This window comes from Lutra lutra, chromosome 15 (assembly GCF_902655055.1).
Source record: "Lutra lutra chromosome 15, mLutLut1.2, whole genome shotgun sequence".
NCBI classification, from domain to species: Eukaryota; Metazoa; Chordata; class Mammalia; order Carnivora; family Mustelidae; genus Lutra; species Lutra lutra.
Window position 1 is genome coordinate 44,101,685 of NC_062292.1, and position 18,678 is coordinate 44,120,362.

General features: G+C 53.8%; 3 protein-coding genes across 5 annotated transcripts in view; 1 reads left to right on the plus strand and 2 right to left on the minus strand.

The window, feature by feature from the left end:
* Positions 1-9,972, plus strand: part of CNTN2 (contactin 2) — a 32,748-nt gene extending 22,776 nt beyond the window's left edge. The window contains exons 17-23 of one of the 2 annotated variants that reach the window (XM_047705636.1): positions 1,613-1,683; positions 2,003-2,237; positions 2,563-2,675; positions 3,991-4,177; positions 4,700-4,812; positions 5,257-5,425; positions 5,849-9,972. In XM_047705636.1, the coding sequence (XP_047561592.1) occupies positions 1,613-1,683; positions 2,003-2,237; positions 2,563-2,675; positions 3,991-4,177; positions 4,700-4,812; positions 5,257-5,425; positions 5,849-5,958 (998 nt within the window). In that variant the 3' untranslated portion in view covers positions 5,959-9,972. Of the gene's footprint in view, positions 1-1,612; positions 1,684-2,002; positions 2,238-2,562; positions 2,676-3,990; positions 4,178-4,699; positions 4,813-5,256; positions 5,426-5,848 lie in introns of those variants that run through there. The other variant, XR_007123163.1, reaches the window with a different exon arrangement.
* A 2,916-nt stretch (positions 9,973-12,888) lies between these two features.
* Positions 12,889-16,328, minus strand: TMEM81 (transmembrane protein 81). Its single transcript, XM_047705580.1, has one exon. The coding sequence runs from the start codon at positions 14,970-14,972 to the stop codon at positions 14,124-14,126; it is 849 nt and encodes a 282-aa protein (XP_047561536.1). The 5' UTR covers positions 14,973-16,328; the 3' UTR covers positions 12,889-14,123.
* A 131-nt stretch (positions 16,329-16,459) lies between these two features.
* Positions 16,460-18,678, minus strand: part of RBBP5 (RB binding protein 5, histone lysine methyltransferase complex subunit) — a 40,498-nt gene continuing 38,279 nt past the window's right edge. For both annotated transcript variants that reach the window (XM_047705579.1, XM_047705578.1), the window contains exon 14: positions 16,460-18,561. In XM_047705579.1, coding sequence (XP_047561535.1) covers positions 18,533-18,561 — 29 coding nt within the window. In that variant the 3' untranslated portion in view covers positions 16,460-18,532. The remainder of the gene's footprint in view (positions 18,562-18,678) is intronic.

Below are 18,678 nucleotides of genomic sequence, written 5' to 3' on the forward strand. Positions count from 1 at the left end.
AAGAACCATCCAGTCCAAACTCCTCATTTTAAAAAAATGGGTCAACCTTACAACTGCATGTGAATCTACAATGATCTCAAAATAAAAGGTTTAAGTGTATTTTTTAATGGAAAAATCAAAGTCTAGAGAAGAGTCTGGACTTGAACTCAGGACCATGGGGGTTGGTGATGGGCAGATGTCCTTCCTGGTAGTGCATGAGCTGCTGAAATCAGTTAATGAGGAAGGTGTGTGTGTGTGTGTGTGTAGGGAAGCAGTCAGTGTCTCTAAATCCTTTAGAGCAGGCGGAATGTACAATCTTCCCACAAGCTTCCCTGAAAGGCAGGTGGTATCACATCTTGAGAGGGGAAGGAAGGAGAGAGAAACCAGGAGGGGCACCTGCCCACCCAGATTTTCACAGCTAAAGGTCCAAAATGAGAGCCTTGGGGTCCTGCAATGGGCAACATGGAATCAGGACACCGTCTCCCCTTCCCCGCCCACCCAGGCTTCCCGCCTCCCATGTGTAGTAAGGGTCTGCCTTCTTATGTCCTTTAAACACAGCTTCCCATAAGCCCCAGGCTAATTCTCCAATCAGTCAACATTTTTACCTGGTACCTCTCCAGAGTAAGTAATTCCAGGAAAAGCCCCTTCTTTGGTTGAACTTCTTAGAGAGACAAATGAAGGGAGGGGAGTGATCTCCTTCATTCTGGTTTCCCAGGTGTTGGTGAGCAAAAGACAGCCAGGATGCAGAATTAAGATGATGGGCTTTGAAATCAGAAGAGTTGAGTTCAAATTTGAACTATGCCATTTATTAGCTGTGTGACCTTAGGCAAGTCATTTAACTCCTCTGGGCCTTGGTTTTTCCACTTGACAAGGGTGATGAGAACGCCCAGCTCACAGGACCACGTGGGCAGTGTGGTCAAGCACCCCTTGCACATCACAAAGCCCTAAGCTCCTAGCATCAGAATCAAGTGATAAGTTTCCCATTGCTGGATTCTCTGTAGAACTCTTTTGACACCCAGCCAAGTTACCCCCTGCCAAGATTCCTGATCTAATTAAGTAGAGTCTTGTTTTAATATCAGCTTTGTTGAATACTAGAGACAATTAGGAAATTAAATCTGCCATGGAGAGAAAAAATCATAATAAAACTCCCTGCAACATGAAAGAAATTTTTTTTTCATTAACTGCAGTTCCAGATTATTTATTCCCCTCATTTTAGAGCAAACTGGAGTAGGTCTGTGTTATTTAGTTTAAACTGACGGGAGAGGAGATGACAAAGATCATTGTGGAGCAGCGACAATGACGGAGCAAGGACTGGTACACGAGCTGGGCACCATCGTCCTTGATTTTATTCTTCTTAGAGCCCTTGGAGAGAAACATTATTATCCTTATCTTACGGAGAGGGGAATCAGGCTCAGAGAGGTTAAGTAACTTGCCCAGGGACACACAGCTAGTAAGTGGCAGAGGTGGGACCTGATGTCAGGTCTCCCTTGACTCCAGAGCCCACATCCAGAGGTCCTGTTGGAGGACAAACCTAGGGGTGTCCCCATGCGTCTGCTGCACAAGCACAGGCACGAGGCTGCTGCCCCGTCACTGCGCATTCACCAGCCACATCTGTGTCCCTTGGCCCTGACAGCCCCCTCTGTAGCACCCTCAGGACTCAGCGGAGGGGGTGGAGCCCCTGGAGAGCTCATCGTCAACTGGACGGTAAGCTGCAGGGACAGAGGCAGAACTGTGCCTCCAGCTCTCTGGAGAGACAAATCCTGCCCACCCACCCCCACCCCGTCCTCACTCATCTCCAGATTGCGCCGCATGTAGAGAGGACCCAGACTGAGCCGCTGTGCAGCCCCGACTCCGGGTGCATGGCACCCCCATCCCTCCCCTTGCATCCACTGCAGGAGAAAACCCGCCAAGGCCCCCAAGCCCTGGGGCTGCCCCTCTTGGCTGAGGCTGGGGTGGGGGGCATGGAGGCCGGGCAGGGAAACGCACAGCGGCCCCTCGCCCATGCCACGCTCTCGCCCCCCAGCCCATGTCGCGGGAGTACCAGAACGGAGACGGCTTCGGCTACCTGCTGTCCTTCCGCAGGCAGGGCGGCAGCAGCTGGCAGACCGCCCGGGTGCCTGGTGCCGACGCCCAGCACTTTGTCTACAGCAACGACAGCGTCCGTCCCTACACACCCTTCGAGGTCAAGATTCGCAGCTACAACCGCCGCGGGGAGGGGCCCGAGAGCCTCACAGCGCTGGTGTACTCGGCCGAGGAAGGTGGGCCACCTGTCCGTGGGGTGTGCGGGGGAGGGCGCAGCCCACACCCCAGCTCAGTTCCATGTCAGAGTGGGGAGTGGGGGACAAGGGGGTACCTGGCCTCATTCCCTGGCTACCCTGTCTCCCCGCAGGCCTGGGGGAGGGGGAGGGAGGCTCCGTGGGAAGAGAAGTGGCCTGGGCGAGGCTGTGGGAGCTCCCAGGTGACCTTCTCCCAGGGCCCTGGGTTCTCAGAAATCCTAAGCAAGGGCAGGCCCCCGTTGGCAGCTTCTCTGCAGGACACAGGGAGGCCCTGGGGAATCCAAACCCCTTCTGTATCGGTCCCCAGAGCCCAGGGTGGCCCCTACGAAGGTCTGGGCCAAGGGGGTCTCCTCCTCAGAGATGAACGTGACTTGGGAACCTGTGCAGCAGGACACGAATGGCATCCTCCTGGGGTACGAGGTGAGCACTGCCCTGGGTCCTGGGACCGGAAGGGGGACTGGGGGCACCTCACAGCTCACTAGTCGCTCCTCCTGGGATTACTCATTCACTGAGGTGGGGTGGGGGACTGCTGTGCCAAGCCCCTCCCCAGGTCTAGAGCGAAATTCTGACCTGTGGATAGACTTGAAGTTCAGTGCTTGCCTAGAACCAGCCCTGGAAGCTGGGGGAGCCGCACAGGTTCCAGAAGGGACATAGCCTGTCCCTTTCACACCAGAGCCCAGTTAGCTAGCATCGTCAGCCTGCGGAGCAGAGCATGGCCCCCTCCTTGTGCCCGTTGGTCGTCCTGTCCCTGGGAACGGTGGGCCTAGCAGTTTCCGGCCTGAGCTCTGAGCCCCCAGTGACTCCATGCTGGAGCACCTTGTGGAGTGGACAGAGAGCAAGAGGGAGCAGTAGGAAGGGCAAGAAGGGAAAGGAAGAAATGTCACCGCCTAGGGGGAAGGATCAGGCGAGCGTATGGGCGAGGCTGGACGTTCCGTTCCAGCAGCCTTAGCTCTGGGTCTGAGCGCAGTGGGACAGGCAAGCTGCACTGAGGAGGTAACACCAAAGTGTCCTTGATGTGGACGAATATTTAACCAGTCCTGCTAATATGATGATGGTTTGCATCTTTACCGGGCAGCCGTCATCAGCTCGCCGGTGGGGGCGGGGACTGCTTCGCAAGTACAGACACTAGTTTCATATCCTTCCGCACAGCCCCCCGGGATCCCGGAGAGAACTCAGTGGGATTGGTTTCCCGCAGCCCCCACCCCCTGGGTGGAGTCTGTGCCCAGCCCCACGCATCACCTGCCCCCTTGGTGCCTCATTCCACCCAAGTCTCCATGCTGCCCCTGGACCGGGCTCTCTGCTGGCTGCTGAAAAGGCAGCAGCCCCCCTCCTCCATCTACCTTAGCTCGCTTCCCTGGCACTTCTCCTCTCAAAGAAGAAGAGAGACTGGGAGCCTTCTGAGGGGGTGTGAGTCCAGCAGTCAGATGGTCCTTCTTACCCAAGGTCACCTCCTCTTGGTCCTCGGGTGCTCCAGCCTCCCACCCAGTCTGCGGTAGTAACATCCCCTCACTGATCTTGCGGTTTGTCCAGAGGCTGCTAATGATAGTGGGAAGCACGTGTCCCTGCTGTCTTGAAGCACATGGCCCAGTGTCCGGGTTCTAAGACCCGAGACTGAGTCATGAGGACCAGAGGGAGCAGGAGAGGAACAGAATGTCGGTGGTCAGGGCCAGGGTCAGGGTCCCCCCGAGGTGGGGGCTTGGCTGCTGACCCTAGGGGTTCCCCTTGCCCCCTTCAGATCCGCTACTGGAAGGCCGGGGACAAGGAAGCAGCCGCCGACCGAGTGAGGACCGCGGGGCTGGACACCAGTGCCCGAGTCACTGGCCTGCACCCCAACACCAAGTACCACGTGACCGTGCGGGCCTACAACCGGGCAGGCACTGGGCCCGCCAGCCCTTCTGCCAATGCCACCACGATGAAGCCCCGTAAGTCTCTCTCGAGGGTGGGAGCACCTCTAGGACCACCCACTCCCGGGTGATAAGACTAATGTTCTAGGCCACAAGCCCGGGCCTGGACAGACACACAAGGCAGCAAGACTAATGAAAATAGGGGCACGTGGGTGGCTCTGTCGGCTAAGCGTCTGCCTTTGGCTCAGGTCATGATCCCAGGATCCTGGGATCAAGCCTCGCACTGGGGTCCTTGCCTATCAGGGAGCCTGCTTTTCCTCTGCCCCTCTAGGCCCCCGTTCTTTCTCTAAATAAATAAATCTTTAAAAAGAAGAAGAAGAAGAAGAAGACTAACGTAAACAGGGAGAGCACATGGGCTCTGAAGCATCTCTCTTCTCCAGCCTTCGGAGTTTCCTGAAGTTTGTTTCTTAGGCAGCTGTGATGGAATGTTCTGGGTGTAATGGCTGCGGGCAGACACATAGAAAAAGACTGGCTAAGGCAAGGGGGTGGCTGGGGAGGAAACACTGGGAACATTTCTCAGTCTTCTCCCTCCTCCCGCAGCTCCACAGCGCCCTCCTGGCAACATCTCGTGGACTTTCTCAAGCTCCAGTCTTAGCATCAAGTGGGATCCTGTGGTTCCTCTCCGAAATGAGTCTGCGGTCACGGGCTATAAGGTAAGGAAGGGCTCCAGCAGGCACCAAGTGGCCGGGCACTGGGCCTCTGAGTTTCCAGCGGACACAGGGAGCTGCAGTGTGGAGCAAGTCCGAGTCCGACGGAAGCAGAGTTTGGGATTGTTGGCGCCACAAGATACGGATAGCCTGTAGCAGAGACAGAAGAAAGGGGGCTGAAGGGAGGATGGCGGAAAGGCAGGGCTCGAGGGGACTAGGTGAAGTCTGAGGGTCCTTCCAGCCCTAAGGAGTCTGCAAAGATGGCTCAGCTTCTTGTAAGCTGTCCTCCCACCAATGAGGAGTTTATTTAAGGGCCCGCTCCTGGTCAGCCGGCAACGGGAAGGGTGAGGACCAGCACCGAATGGGCACGTCCCGGTGCCCAGAGCTGGGGAAGAGAGAAGAACCAGCCGGCGTGAGTAAGCTCTACCTTGGCTGCCCTCCTCCCCACAGATGCTGTACCAGAACGACTTACACCCAACTCCCACGCTCCACGTCACCAGCAGGAACTGGATAGACATTGCCGTTCCGGAAGACATCGGCCATGCCCTGGTGCAGATTCGGACCACGGGGCCTGGAGGGGATGGGATCCCAGCAGAAGTCCACATCGTGAGGAACGGAGGTGCTGGCTCTCCCCCACCTTATCCCCCAGGAGAATCAGGGTCCATGCAGATGCCTGGTGAAGGAACCATTCCCACCCAAACCAACCCCAACTCAGCCAGACCCCCAGGGCACAGGGGAAGGTGGGCAGGAACCGAGTGTAACCGAGTCCCAGCACTGTGCCACCCCCTGTCATCCCCCCCGCCCCCACGTCCCTGAGGGCCAGGGAGGAGTGAGCTCCCTTCACCGGGCCAGTCATTAGACCACAGAAGCAAAGGTCTTACAAAATGCTGTAGGAGTAGGGCTGAGAACCCCTCCCAGCCCTGAAGCCACCCTCCCTGAGTCTCCTTAGCCAAGGTTTGGATCCTGTCCAGGGGGTGGGGCGGGGACAGGCTGGCCCCAAGCCCAGCGGACACAGCCCCACTTTTCCACCTGCTGGTTTCAGGCACAAGCATGATGGTGGAGAACTCTGCAATCAGCCCGACCCCACATCCCGGCACCATCCTTTCCCCGTCGATGGCGATGCTGGTCCTCGTAGGCTACCTGGAGCTCTGATCTTGGCACCCCTCCCTCTCCGCCACAGCCGGACCCCCGCCTCTGACAGACACAGCCAGCTGGCCCTGGCCCTGCCTGACGCCAAGGTGGCCCAACACTGTGCCTGAGAATGGCTGGCTTTCAGTACCTACTTTAAACAGTGCCCTTTTTTGTAGGAGGTAGGATGTTTCATATTCTGCCGCAGGATAGAACCTGTGCAAGGACTTTTTTTCTTTAAATCAAAAGACACCAGGCAGTAACTTCCATGATGATACTGAACCCTACGCCTGTGCCCTCTGGGGCGCCTGGACAGAAGGAACAGGCCCATGGGAAGAAGGGGGTTTGAAACGACTTATCGGCACATTGGGGAAGATGGCACTCCTGTCCCGCAGATGGACTCCGCCGCCTGAGCAGAGTACCTGGCCCAGTGGGAAGACACCAGTGGGCCACAGTAGGACAGAGCATACACATCAATGTCCCTCAGTATAAGGATAGAGCCAGACCCAGGACCAAGAACTCCCCTACTTTCCCAAGGGGCTGCACAGCTGGACCCTGACATTGTCCTCGATTCCCCTAGGGGCCCCTGCCACGTACCCAGGTGGCTGAAAACCAGTGCCCCAAAGTCCAAGGCCAGGAGCCTGAGTCCCTGCAGCTCTGGGAAAGGGTCCTCCAGACTGCCGAAGGTGGGAGCGCAAAGGGGTTGAGAAGCTGGGACACCGGGTAGAAAGGGGCACCAGACTTGGCCTGAGGCACAGTCCCAAGGCGGGTGACGCTGCTGTCTTAGCCAACACTGCCAACCTGACCCTGTCACCCCTAGAGTGACAGAAGCCACCACTGGTGGCTGAGTGACTAAAGGGCTTATCTTGGGGAGGTCCCCCACTCCACCAAGACCCATCCTGCACGGCCCCTCCAGGGTGTGGGCAGGAGCCAGGAGACAGGGCTCACGCACCCACCCTCTTCCTCCTGCTCAGCCTGCAGGCCCTGGGCCGCCACTCTCCAGCACCGACTCCCGCAAGCCTGGACAGGAAGGTGGCATCTGTTCTGTGCGTTCTGCAGTCGGGAGTCTTCCGAGAAGGGCAAAAGATCCCTGCGGCCCTGCCTGCTCCCAGGGATACCCTGACCACCTGGCCAGACCCGCCCCTCAGCTGCCTCCGACTACTCTTTTGCATTTCCCCAGGAGAAAAAGGCATTAATAAATCACGCGCTCTGGGTCCATTCCCAATCACGGGACATCAGAGCTAGAGGGGGCTTTCGAGCTAGACCTGCCCCAGCCCCTCACTTTACAGACGAGGAAACGGAAGGGTCAAGGACCTCCCAAGGTCGCACAGCCTGTCCTACCTTCCTATTCCGAGCTGTCTGTCCAGATGAAGGGGGCAGCTCTGAATGGCTACAGCCTGGTTAAGAAGGTCTTAAGAAGGGCAGGGAGCTATGAGGAGGTCCAGGTGGGTGATCGTTGGGTGACCGGCATGGCTGGGTCCTTCGCCAGGAGGCAACGGTCCTTCGCCTTCTAGGCCAAGCTCCTGCCAGGCCCTGGACATGCGGTGCTGGCTTGAAGCCTCCTGCTGCCCTTACCCTTGCTCCAAGTAAAGGGACCAAAGCAAGGACAGGGATTCCCCAAATCCAGGCAGCAGCGATGGCACAACCAGGAAACCTCCAAAGCCCACGCTCTAACAGGTGGCCCTTCACATCCGGGAGCAGCGGGACAGGCATCTCATAAGGGACAGGCCCGTGGAGGACCCCAGAGCCTGGCTTCTGTAGTTTACAGTTAGAGCTCTATTTTGTTATGGGTTTTTAACTTTTAAGTCCTGCTCTATTTTCCTGGGCAGGTTTCTGTTGATGTTTACCCGCTACAATTTTTTAAAAACATTAGCTCACACCCCTTCTCCGGGCTACCGCTGTGCCCACCATCCCGCCCCTGGCCCGGGCCTGGAGCCCCTGAGCCACTGACCAAACCCTCCGCACCTGCTCCCGTCCTCCTGCCCCCTCCCCAGGCGAGGTGCTGGGGGCTCAGCTAAGTGACCGCACTCTGAATGCAGAGACCCCTTCCTGGTCCCCAGTTCCATCAGAAAGGGGATGCAGAGGGTAAAAATCAACCTTCCTCCGAGGCTTAGCTGAGTCTTTCCTCACTGCCTGGGGCTGTGGCAGGGGAAGCAGGGGGACGGGATGTGTAGATGTTGGGGCGGAAAGGCTGAGCCGGCACAGGGCCTCACCAGGGAGCGGGACGCTGACGTTCCTGAGCTTGCTTGCGGCAAAAGACACTCGCAAGTAAGAACCTCTGTTCTAACGAGGCCCCTTGGCAAAGGAGAGGAGAGCAGACTGTCTGGAAAACCTAGCAAGGGCTTTTAACTAGAAAACTCAGCCCAGAACTTGCTAGGGGTATGCAGAGCTGTGCTGAAACTCGTGTGCCGGGAGCCTCAGGCGTCAGGCCGGGGACAGATGCAGGCCCAGTGAGACAGAGGGTGACTGGAGGTCATGCAAGTGTATAAAACAGAACAGTCCTTGGCTGAGGTGGCGTTATACAGACGAGCCCCTGCCTGCCCGGGGGGGGGGGGGCTCTGATTTCCACCTTCTCTGCTCGCTTGGGCTGAGTCTCGAGCCTGCTGTGGTCAGTACTTGATTCTGGATCTCTCCTCTCCCACTCACTAAGCCTGGGAGGAGGCGACAACAGGAAGAGCCACAGACAAGTACTGCACTGCACAGCTTAGTGGCCAGTAAGTGCCTTGAGGACTAGGGACAGAGACAGCCTGCAGATGGCCGTGGGGGACAGTCTCTCCGTTCTGCATACGTTCGGGCTCAGCCTACAGGGCCCTCTGCCCCCTGGTCTTGGCTACTTGGTCCTCGTCGCTCTAATAGTCTCGATGTATACCTCGTCCTCACAGGGACAGGAGCTCTCTCCTGCTCGGGGCTTGGGGGCCAGCAAGGTCAGGTTATCCACTCCCATTCAGGCTGCCAAATGACAGAGATGGGCCAGGGAACAGAAAAGGCCACGAGGAGGGGCTCTTTTTGATAGAAATAACAGGAGAACCTGAGGTCAGACATCAGGAAGATCGGCTATAACGAGAGCCCGGGATGAGGGATGGAGAGGCTGCTTCCTTTTCTAGGGAATCACTGGGGAATTCTGACGGCTGTCGATCTGGGGTCTGGGCCCGCTGAAGTCTGGAGGGTGAGCGGATGCCCTTGAGCATCCTTCCAGGACCATGATTCTGAGGTCAGCTCAGGAAGAGTCTTGGCGCTCCATCTGCTTCGGCCCCGTCCTGGAGGGGTAAGGACCCCAGTCACCATCATGAAGTGGGAAGGCTCGCCTCGGGCATTCCTTCGTGGCAAACGTTTCTCAGCAGCCCCAGGGGCCACGGAGGCTCCTCGAGGCAAGAATCCCAGCAGGCTAAGGATGTTTAACTCCCTTCATCTCCTCCCCACCTAGAGGACTCTCTTTTCTCTTCTGGGCTCAGAATGTGACCGCCAGCTGGAGGGGCGGGCTAGCGCTGCCGGACGAGCGTTAGCCTCAAACCTGGTTCCAAGGCCCAGGTGTGGTGCCCTGTTTCTCAAGTTCAGACCTAAGCTGGGTGTTGTCGTGGGATGAATGAGGTTGTGGGAGAGGCTCCTGGAGGGGTGTGAGGGATTAGGTGGGCAATCATAAGGGACTTCTAGAAGCTCCATGGAAAGAAGTGTTCAGTAGCTGTATGTAGGGTCGTAGGCTTTGAGAAGGCAGGATAGTAAAGGGAAACTGGAGCAGGGAGGAAAAATAGGCCAGAGAACTGCCCTGAGCCCCAGGGAGCCTAGCGGCCTTCGATGGGGTACACCCTGGCTCGGCCCCCAGACTCCAACTTACCCAACCCCATCCAGGGCCTGCAGAATTAGGCTCATGGCTGGGCGAGGGCTAGGGCTCCATCAGACGCCCCTGACCAGACCCCGTCTTTGTTGGACGGGAACCACGTCGGCCAGCCTGTTGTTTGCCTCTCTTGTACTTGTTGTGACGGTAGTTATTTATTGGCTCTGGTAGTGGCAGTGCTTAAATAAAGATGATTTCTCAGCGTGCTGGGGCGGCCGGCTCCTGCCGCGCGTGGGTCTTTATCGTCCGGCTAGAGCCCACGCCTGTCCTGTTCTCTAACCCAGGCTGTGGGTGATGCCTGCCCCCTTCACACGGTCAGCTCCAAGGAAGTCCCAGCCACTGTCCCCTGCTGCGTCGTGCCGGTCTGGGAGGGGGAAGCACGAGGCCGTGGGAGCGTAGGGCGGGCTGCGCAGGCCGGAAGCAGGCCTTGTACCAGCCCACGCTGCCTTCACCTGCCACCGGGCATAAACGGTGCTCATGGACGGCACTCTTCAGGCTTCCCTGGTTTAAGACATCTGACAGCAGTGACTCAACGGTACCAAAGGGAAGGCTTCCTCCCGCGGGCACACAGTGACTGACCCCCACCTAGCAAGAGGTTGCCTCTCGTCTCCGCTCTCAGCAGCCAGGAGGATGGGAATTCCTACTCCCATTTGACAGCTGCAGTGTCCTCTCCTGCATTCAACAAACATTCGTCGCGGACATACGTGCACAGCGACACACATGCACACAGACAACCCTGTGAGTGTTCGACCTCTTCGGTGCAGAGCGGGCAGGGCTCCGTGTCTGGGAGGTCGGTGACGAAGGCGAGCAGAGCCCCTGCCCTCAGTGCTCAGGAGCAGCGGCCCAGGCCCACGGGGACCCCCCCACCCCCAGGGTCGGGGGCGGCTCAGGTAGCAGGACAATAGGCTAATTTCTCCCCCCTTGGGAGCACTGGCCAGTCTAGAACCCAAATTTTACTCAGCATGTCCTCGACCCTCCCTCCAGAGGCAGACCCAGAATTCAATGAACTGAACGGAGTTCTTGTCTTTACTGACACATGGGAGGGTTTGGTTTTTATTTCCCCCCTTTCCTGTTCAATCCCTTCACATTCTGAGAGTCAAAATTTACGAGCCCCCAGCACAGAGGGCTGTGAGCCCAGAGCTGCACATGCTCCCATCCCATGCGTCCCTGCCAGCTTGCACCGGGGATCCGACCAGCAACTTGGCTCCTCGTGGGTCTGGCTCTTCAGCTGGGAAATGGGGAACTGACCCCTTCAGTCTTCCTCCCTCCCCAGCCACACCGCACTGAGTTCATTAGATCAAAGATACTGTTTTATCATCAAGACTAGCAAGCACTCTCCCGCGTGCTTGAGCAAAGTGCCCGGTGGCGCACTGAGGTCCTTGGTGACCTCTGACCCCTCCTGTCCGTTCCCTCACAGCATGCAGCACTCTTCCAGGCACAGCACCGCTCCCATCGGACCCTCCCATTCACGGGGGTCAGCCTGCCTGCTCCACTACGCGGTCGACAGCAGAACCGGGCCCAGAATCCGGGTCTGCTGAAACCCAACCCCTCTGAGCTGGAGGGAATGGGGGAAAGAATGTGTGGAAAATCTAAGATCTTTCCAAAATAAGCTCAGTCGTTAATTGTAAACTACACATGGGCCGAGGCCAGTGGTCCTCCATCTCCACTCTCTAGCAGAATTACCTACAGAACTTCTGAAACACAGAGATGCTTTGAGCGGATTTATGTGGATCTGGGACACTGAAAGGGCCTAACAGTATGACTCCCCGGGGGCAGTGAGCACACTCAGCACCCAGACCTTGCCTCCTGAACACTACTCCCCACACTAAAAAGGGAACCAGAAGCCCTTGGAGAAACCGCAGGTTTGGGTTTGGAGAAAACAAAGGCCCGATGTGGATGTGAGATGTCGTGTTCTAGAAAGCAAGGACATGATGCAGGTCAAGCGGGGCCACAGCGGAAGGACAAGAAGGGCTGGCCTGAAGGGCTCCCACCAGCCCAAACTGGAGACAATTTCAGCATCAAATGCAGGACAACAGGCATGGATTATACATGATGTGCTAAAAAAGATAATCCATGGAGATCTCACAAATAACAAGGGCAGCTCTTTTACAGAAAAGACGCAGGCTAATGACCAGAGCAGGGCACATTAGCATCGCCATTCTATAGCCCCCGGCAGGCAATACACAAGATCATGAACGGATCCTAAGGCATTAGTGATTATTAGGAATGTCACAAAGTACCCCCCCCAACAAATGACTAATTACAAGAGGAAAAAATATACATCTTTGGAGAGACCTGGCAGTCGGCACCTTAACCAAATCACCACACTTAGCAGGAGCGAGCCAGCCCCACACCAGGTGCCTGAGGCCATGCAGGGAACACACACCGTCTGTGATCAAACTGTGGAAGATCTGTTCCTCGGGAACCTAATCATGTGACCATGACGAACCTGGCTTGTGGGTCACTACCCAAGACAACCAGCTTGACTCTTCAATAAAATCAATGTCATGAACAACAACAAAATGCAGGTGGTCTCTTGTAAAATAAGACTGAAGAGAAACCATCAAACGTGGTCTGTGAAGCTTCCCTTCATCCTGGATCAACAATGAAAAGGCGCTAAGATTTCAGAAGTCAAGAAGATGAAGTATCAACCATACGTTAAGATTAGGGGACTGTTAATTTTCTCAGGTGGGATGGAGACACGGTAGTCCTATAGGAGAACGTCTTTGTTAGCAGACACATATGTGATTTCGGAGTAAAGGGTCACAAAGTCTGGGACTAACTCACAAGTGGTTCAGTAAAGTCAGCATCAGTAAAGTCAGATAAACATAGAAAAACATTCACAATTGGTGAGTTTAAGTAGAGAATCTATGGGTTGTCATCAAATTTTTCTTTCCACTTCTCTATGGGGTTGAAATTATTTTAACTTTTTTTTCTTTTTAAGATTTATTTATTTGACAGACAGAGATCACAAGGAGGCAGAGTGGCAGGCAGAGAGAGAGGGAAGCAGGCTCCCTGTTGAGCAGAGAGCCGGAAGCGGGACTCCATCCCAGGACCCTGAGATCATGACCTGAGCCAAAGGCAGAGGCTTTAACCCACTGAGGCACCCAGGAGCCCCTATTTTAACTTTTTAAAAAAATTAAGCTCTATGCTCAACATGGGGGACCGAAATCACAATCCTGAGGTCAAGAGTCACGCGCTCTGCCGACTGAGCCAGTCACGCACCCTTGAAATTATATTTAACAGTAGACCAACAGACAGCCGTCAGCCATAATTCAAAGTGAACCTATTAGCATCCTTGGATTTGGGGTTCAGGCATTTCATTCTTCAAAAGCTCATCCGGGTTGACTCAGACACACAGCTAGAGAAGACAACCGCTAGCCCAAGTCTTCACATCCACTGCCACGTGTGCAGCTGGAGGAAAGTGAGGGGGAAGAAATGCCCCAATTCTCTCAGAATTAGCTCAGCTGGTGGCCAAGAGCCTTTGCCCCGACAACCCCACAGGCTGATTATCTCACACAGTCTGAATGGCCTCTGTGGGTCTTGGGATTGATTTCCTATGGAGGTAGAAAGGTCTTAGTTCTTCCTTTGGTGGCCTTGGCGGCTCTAAGAAACCAACACACTTGACTTCTCTAGGAACACACACTTGTGGGCACTGGAAGAGCGAGGAGAGGAGCAGGGAGCAAGTAGAGAAACCGTGGGGGGAAAGCTACCGGAGAATCCAGTGCTCCGCCAGGAATCAGCTTAATGCTTAACACAGACGGTTCGCCCAGGGAGTACAGAAGGGGCAACTTAAAACATTTAGTGACCATTAACACAACCAGGTCAGAGGCCTTGGCTCCGCCACACGAGGGCATATGTCTTTCTACAAAGCAATGTGGGCAATGTCCGTTCTGAGAAGTCGGAGGAAAAGGAAAGCTGGACTGATCAGGGGGCCACTCAAACAGTTGGAAGAGATTTTTAACTAAAGAACAGAGAAGGTGAGGTCTGCAAGCAGCTACTGTGAATGATTTTTATTGAAGAGGAGAAAACGGTTTCCACTAGGAAAGCTGTTTACATGTCCTTCTACAAGATTATACTGCTCAGAAGAAGGGACGGAGGCGGAGAGGCGTCAAGTTTTAAGAGATTGTGAATGCAAGCTTGGAAGCCAGAACTCTCCCCAGGAGCAGTGGTGGTGCCTAGGGTTAGGCTTTTTGGGGGCCTCGTGGCAGGAAGATCAGGAAGAGATCCATCTGGAACATTGCGCAGTGAACTCCCATGACGTTGCCCCTCTCCATGTACCCCACTCTTGGGGCAGTGGAAGCCCCCTCCCTCCTAGCCAGGCCACAATCAGACCGCCAGATACTCCTTTAAAAAGCTAGCCTGGCTTCCTAAACTGGTCCGGGTTCCTGGACAGCCAGCCTTTCCAGAGGAAGGCTTTGAAGGACTCGAGGCCGTCACTGCCATGCATCAGCCTCAGCCCACTGCCCAGGGCAACGACCAGCAACACGCCACCAACCACTCCACTGGCGATTCCTACTCCCAAGGCTATGGCCACCTTTTTTTCCCACGGTGGGTGCTGAGGCTTAGAACTGTTGTCCAGATTCACTTCCAGACCCTGATCGACTAACTTCTGATTCTCAGTAAGGAACTGATGGAAATTCAGGTTCACCAAGTGAGGGGGAAGGACCCGCAGCCCGAAATAGAGCCTCTTGACAAATTTCAAGTTCCTTAATAGCTGCACATCGCACCGGTATGTCCCAGAGTCGTACTCCTGAATAGACTCAAACTTCACCAAGTGCGAATTGGCCCGGAAGGGTTTGAAAATTTCATCATCAGTTGAGATGATGCCACGAGCCAGCCTCCAGGTGAACCGGAAAGCCTCCTTCCCCACCTGCAGGATGTCTGAACTCAGGCAGCTCAGCTCAAACGCCTTCCCTCTGTGGACGGTGAAGTGGAGCATCCCGCAGACCCAGTTCATCAGACACTCCAAGCGCTGAGACACACACTTCCTTCTCACGCCATCAGGGCCGACCTCGCAGACCGTCTCTTCCTTATAGCCAAGGCCACAGGTGACCGTGCAGGTGGTGGCATTGACAATAACCCTCCCCATGGCTTGCTGCAGTTTCTTTGGGATGGCCAGTGTTTTCGGTGAAGTCACCACCAAAGGCAGACCAAAGGCCAACACCAGGCTCCCAAGAAGGAAACCAGCGGCCGAGGTCCTCATGTCTCCCCACTGTCAGCCGGCACCCAAGCTGTCCCCGGCGAATCCTCTACATCATCACTCCATTCCTTTGACGCAGGATCTCCCTCAACGTCAGAAGATGGGCTGCACCCGTGGTCAAGGACACACTGTGACTCGATCAACACGGGTCCAGTCCTTAGGAACAGGCGAGGCCACAAGGCAGAGGAAAAAGTCACCACGTTGCTGCTTTACTAGCTCTTGCTCGCTGGTGCCCACCTCTCCAGTCTTCATTCTGTCCACGCCCTTACCATGAACTTAAACCCACCCTCTTGGGAAGACAAAGACGAAGAGACTTCAGCTTCTGAAGTGAATGTCCAAATTACTTCGAATGCATTGCGAAGCTACTCCTCCTCACCCCACCCCTCCTCTCCGAACATGGGATCCAAATTAAAGAGCTTCAAAACCCCAATTAAATCTGACCCAGAAATCAAATACCAGGTCTAAAAAAATAAATAAAAGAGGATTACCTTGCACTAAGTTATTACTGACTTTAAAGGCTCCTAAACTTTCTGTAAAAAAAGGATTAAGAACTCTGGACTGGGAGGCAAGCAAGTGATTGATCCTTCCCGAATTTCTATTTTCTCCTTTGTAAATTAAGAATGCCTTGACTACTTCGGGGGGGTCACTTTGGGCAATAAATGATAAACTGTACATGAAAACACTTGGTAAAGTGTGAAACTCTGTTCATGGGTAAGGAATTTTAAATAGAAATGAAAATTCACGGAAACAAGGACCAAGCTGCCCTTTTAGAATCCGAATGTTTATGGGCAAGATAGGCAATACCAAATACAGCCCCTCTCCCCATTCTAGACACTCCTCCTTCACAAGGGTGCTGAAGGTATTTTTGGGGGGAGGGGATACATAATCCTGCCCACCTCTTGGCCTACTCCCTTACCTCCACAGAACACAGGAGCCCATCACTCACTTGGGTCAAGGTTGCTATGAAACAGCTATGACCTCAAAGACGGATTATTAGGCTCAGAGCAAACCAAACCAAAACTGAGTGGCAGACACTCAGATGTGACAATGATTAAAACCAAAGACTTAAATAGGCTTTATGAGTTTGAAAGTAATTTAATCTAGGGGGGAAAAAGTCAAATAAAGAGGAATTTAACAGTACTTACACTTTAAGGAAGGTCCTTGGAAGGGAGGAATGCCCTCGCATGAGTTTCCCCCAGCTCCGTGGCCTCTACTATGTACTTACACACACCAACGGAGTTAAAGAATTGAGAGAGAGCATTCCTAGATGATCTTTGTGATTTAACACCAACTCTTTGCTTGAATCATTTATTTATAATCTTGTCCAGAGGCAGAACTCTACATTCCCCAAGCACCCCCTACCCATCCCAGGTCTGCATCTCTGCACAGAAAGATCTAACATCAGCACAGTAAACGGGATTTCCTGTCCTACAACTCAAAGGGGCTACTGAGTTTCAGAAGCAGCGTCCACAAACCAATATCCACACCTGTTCTTAATAAACATCCGATTTTATTTACAAAGCATTAAAGCTTCAGCAAGAAGTAACCCAAGGCTAAGTCTCCTCTTGTACAAAACTATGGAACATTAAAAAACGAAATGGCGGGGTGGGGGGGGGTCGGAGGGAAAGAATAACAAAAAAGAGAATATGCACATATTGTACAGACGGAGAAAAATCAAACTAGATAGAAAATTTCAGGAGCCGGAAAAAAATTCCGAAAGCATAAATAGTTATTAGGAATTGCTGCCAGAGACCATCCGACAGGGCTGAAGCCCATTTTCTCAGTAGCCAGTTTAGGAGGCGGACGTAGCAGAAACCTCCCAACCTCCCAACGCACGCACAAAGCAGAGGCCGCCAAGCTACTCTGTCCACGGGAGCTAGGCAGAGACCCTCTGTATCACAGAGTTTGTGCAAGATGGAGCTCACGGTGCACAGACGTGCACAGACGCAGAGAAATGGAATGGAAACAATGTTTGCAAAACAAAAAACATGTCCAGTGAGCCACCTGCCAATCTCAACCACTGGTCTGACTTGAAGAAATGAAATCCACAAAAAGAGCACGGGAGGAAAAAAGCGGCGGCCATTTTGAAACCCACTAGCAGGGAACTCTTACTTCAACTACTGAATATTCTGGTTCTAAAAGATGGAGCAGGATAAAGAGGCTCTTCCTGATGTAAGTCTACTTTGATTGCTATCCTAAAATCCAAAAAGTAATCCCCTCACGGGGCGGCCCACAGGGGCAGTGGCTGCTGGAGGACTCACACAGAGCAGAGCATGGAGACGATCCTCAGTGGACGCCACGACCACAGCCACGACCACAGCCACGATGACCGCTGGGTCAGGCACCTCCGGGCAGCTCAGAGCTCTCTGCAGAGAACCCCCTGCACACCTGGGATCTGGGTTCTCCGAGAATTTCAAACACCTCATGTACTCGTCCATCCAATCTGCTACCTTGTATATAAAGAACAGCAAGAGCAAGAAGCAGAAAGTAAAAAAAAAAATTTTAAAAAGCTAAGCGACCTTTCACAGAAAGGAAGAGACTGAAAACATGTCATACGGAGAAGGAGCGGGGATACAAGGGGACACTGTCCCGACTGAAAGGAAGGGACAGAGATCCACACGCAATGATAAAAAATAATTTTTCCTTGATCTTTGATTTGAACTGTGTTGCTGCTGCTTTGATTCTGGACGGTTTGACTTCCGTCCTCGTGGAGATTTCCCCCACCCCAATAAAAAAGCAGCTTGTGGAGAGACACCTCAGGTTGTCTCCCTCTCTGGACGCCAGCACAGGTGAAGCCACATGAACTACTGATGATTCCTTGCTGCGGATGGACGAAACCAGCGCTCTTCGGAAACCATGATTACTGAGAATGAACCACTACCGGAGGAAAACATGCCATGAAAGGAAAACAGAGAAAAACCTCGACCCTCTTACAGCCCAGCTTCTTGAGCAAAATGGGGTATGTTAAGAAGAGGGGGTCTTTCTCATCCTTCTTCCCTTTCCAAAAACTTGAAAGCTTTTGAGCACTTTCCTTTCTGCCCAGCCTCCGTACACAGTAGGGAAATACAGGAGGGTATCTGGTGAGAGAGTTAAGTTCAAAAATGGAAGACAGAATATGCAACAGAAGTTTCTCTAGGATACCGGCAGCAAAACTTCAGATGAGAATTAGTCACTTGAGGACATGCACGGAGGACGGAAGGCAAATAGGATAGGAAATGTCAGGTCAAAATGATCCTGGGTACAAGAGTTAGAGGAGCAAAACTGGTCTCTTTTCTCCAGCAACATAACTAAGCATTGAAGTTTGAATGAGTCCAAACTCCTGGTGACGTCTTCACAAATCCTCATTCCTGAGAGCCTATGTGGACTTATGTTTGAAGGGGAGGGCCGCGTACTCTTCTTCCATAATTCACTTCTTCATTCAAATAGACGATTCCCTCCTTGCACCTCCTGGGTTGGAGGCAGAGGCCTTTGTTTTAAATTAAAGTCAATCTCAAATGACTGACCACAGTGTCCAGAGGCCACATGATGGCAAAGTGGGGAAGAACGAAGCACTTCAAGCGTCTTCATAACAGTTCTGAGATCGCTCCCCCTGCTAAAGAGAGGAGACACAAAAAGACGTCTTTTAGCATCAACTTGGACCAACAGCGGGCAAGACCAGAAATAATGACGGATGCTGGATGATGCCCGACAAGCACATGTGGGCTAAGAA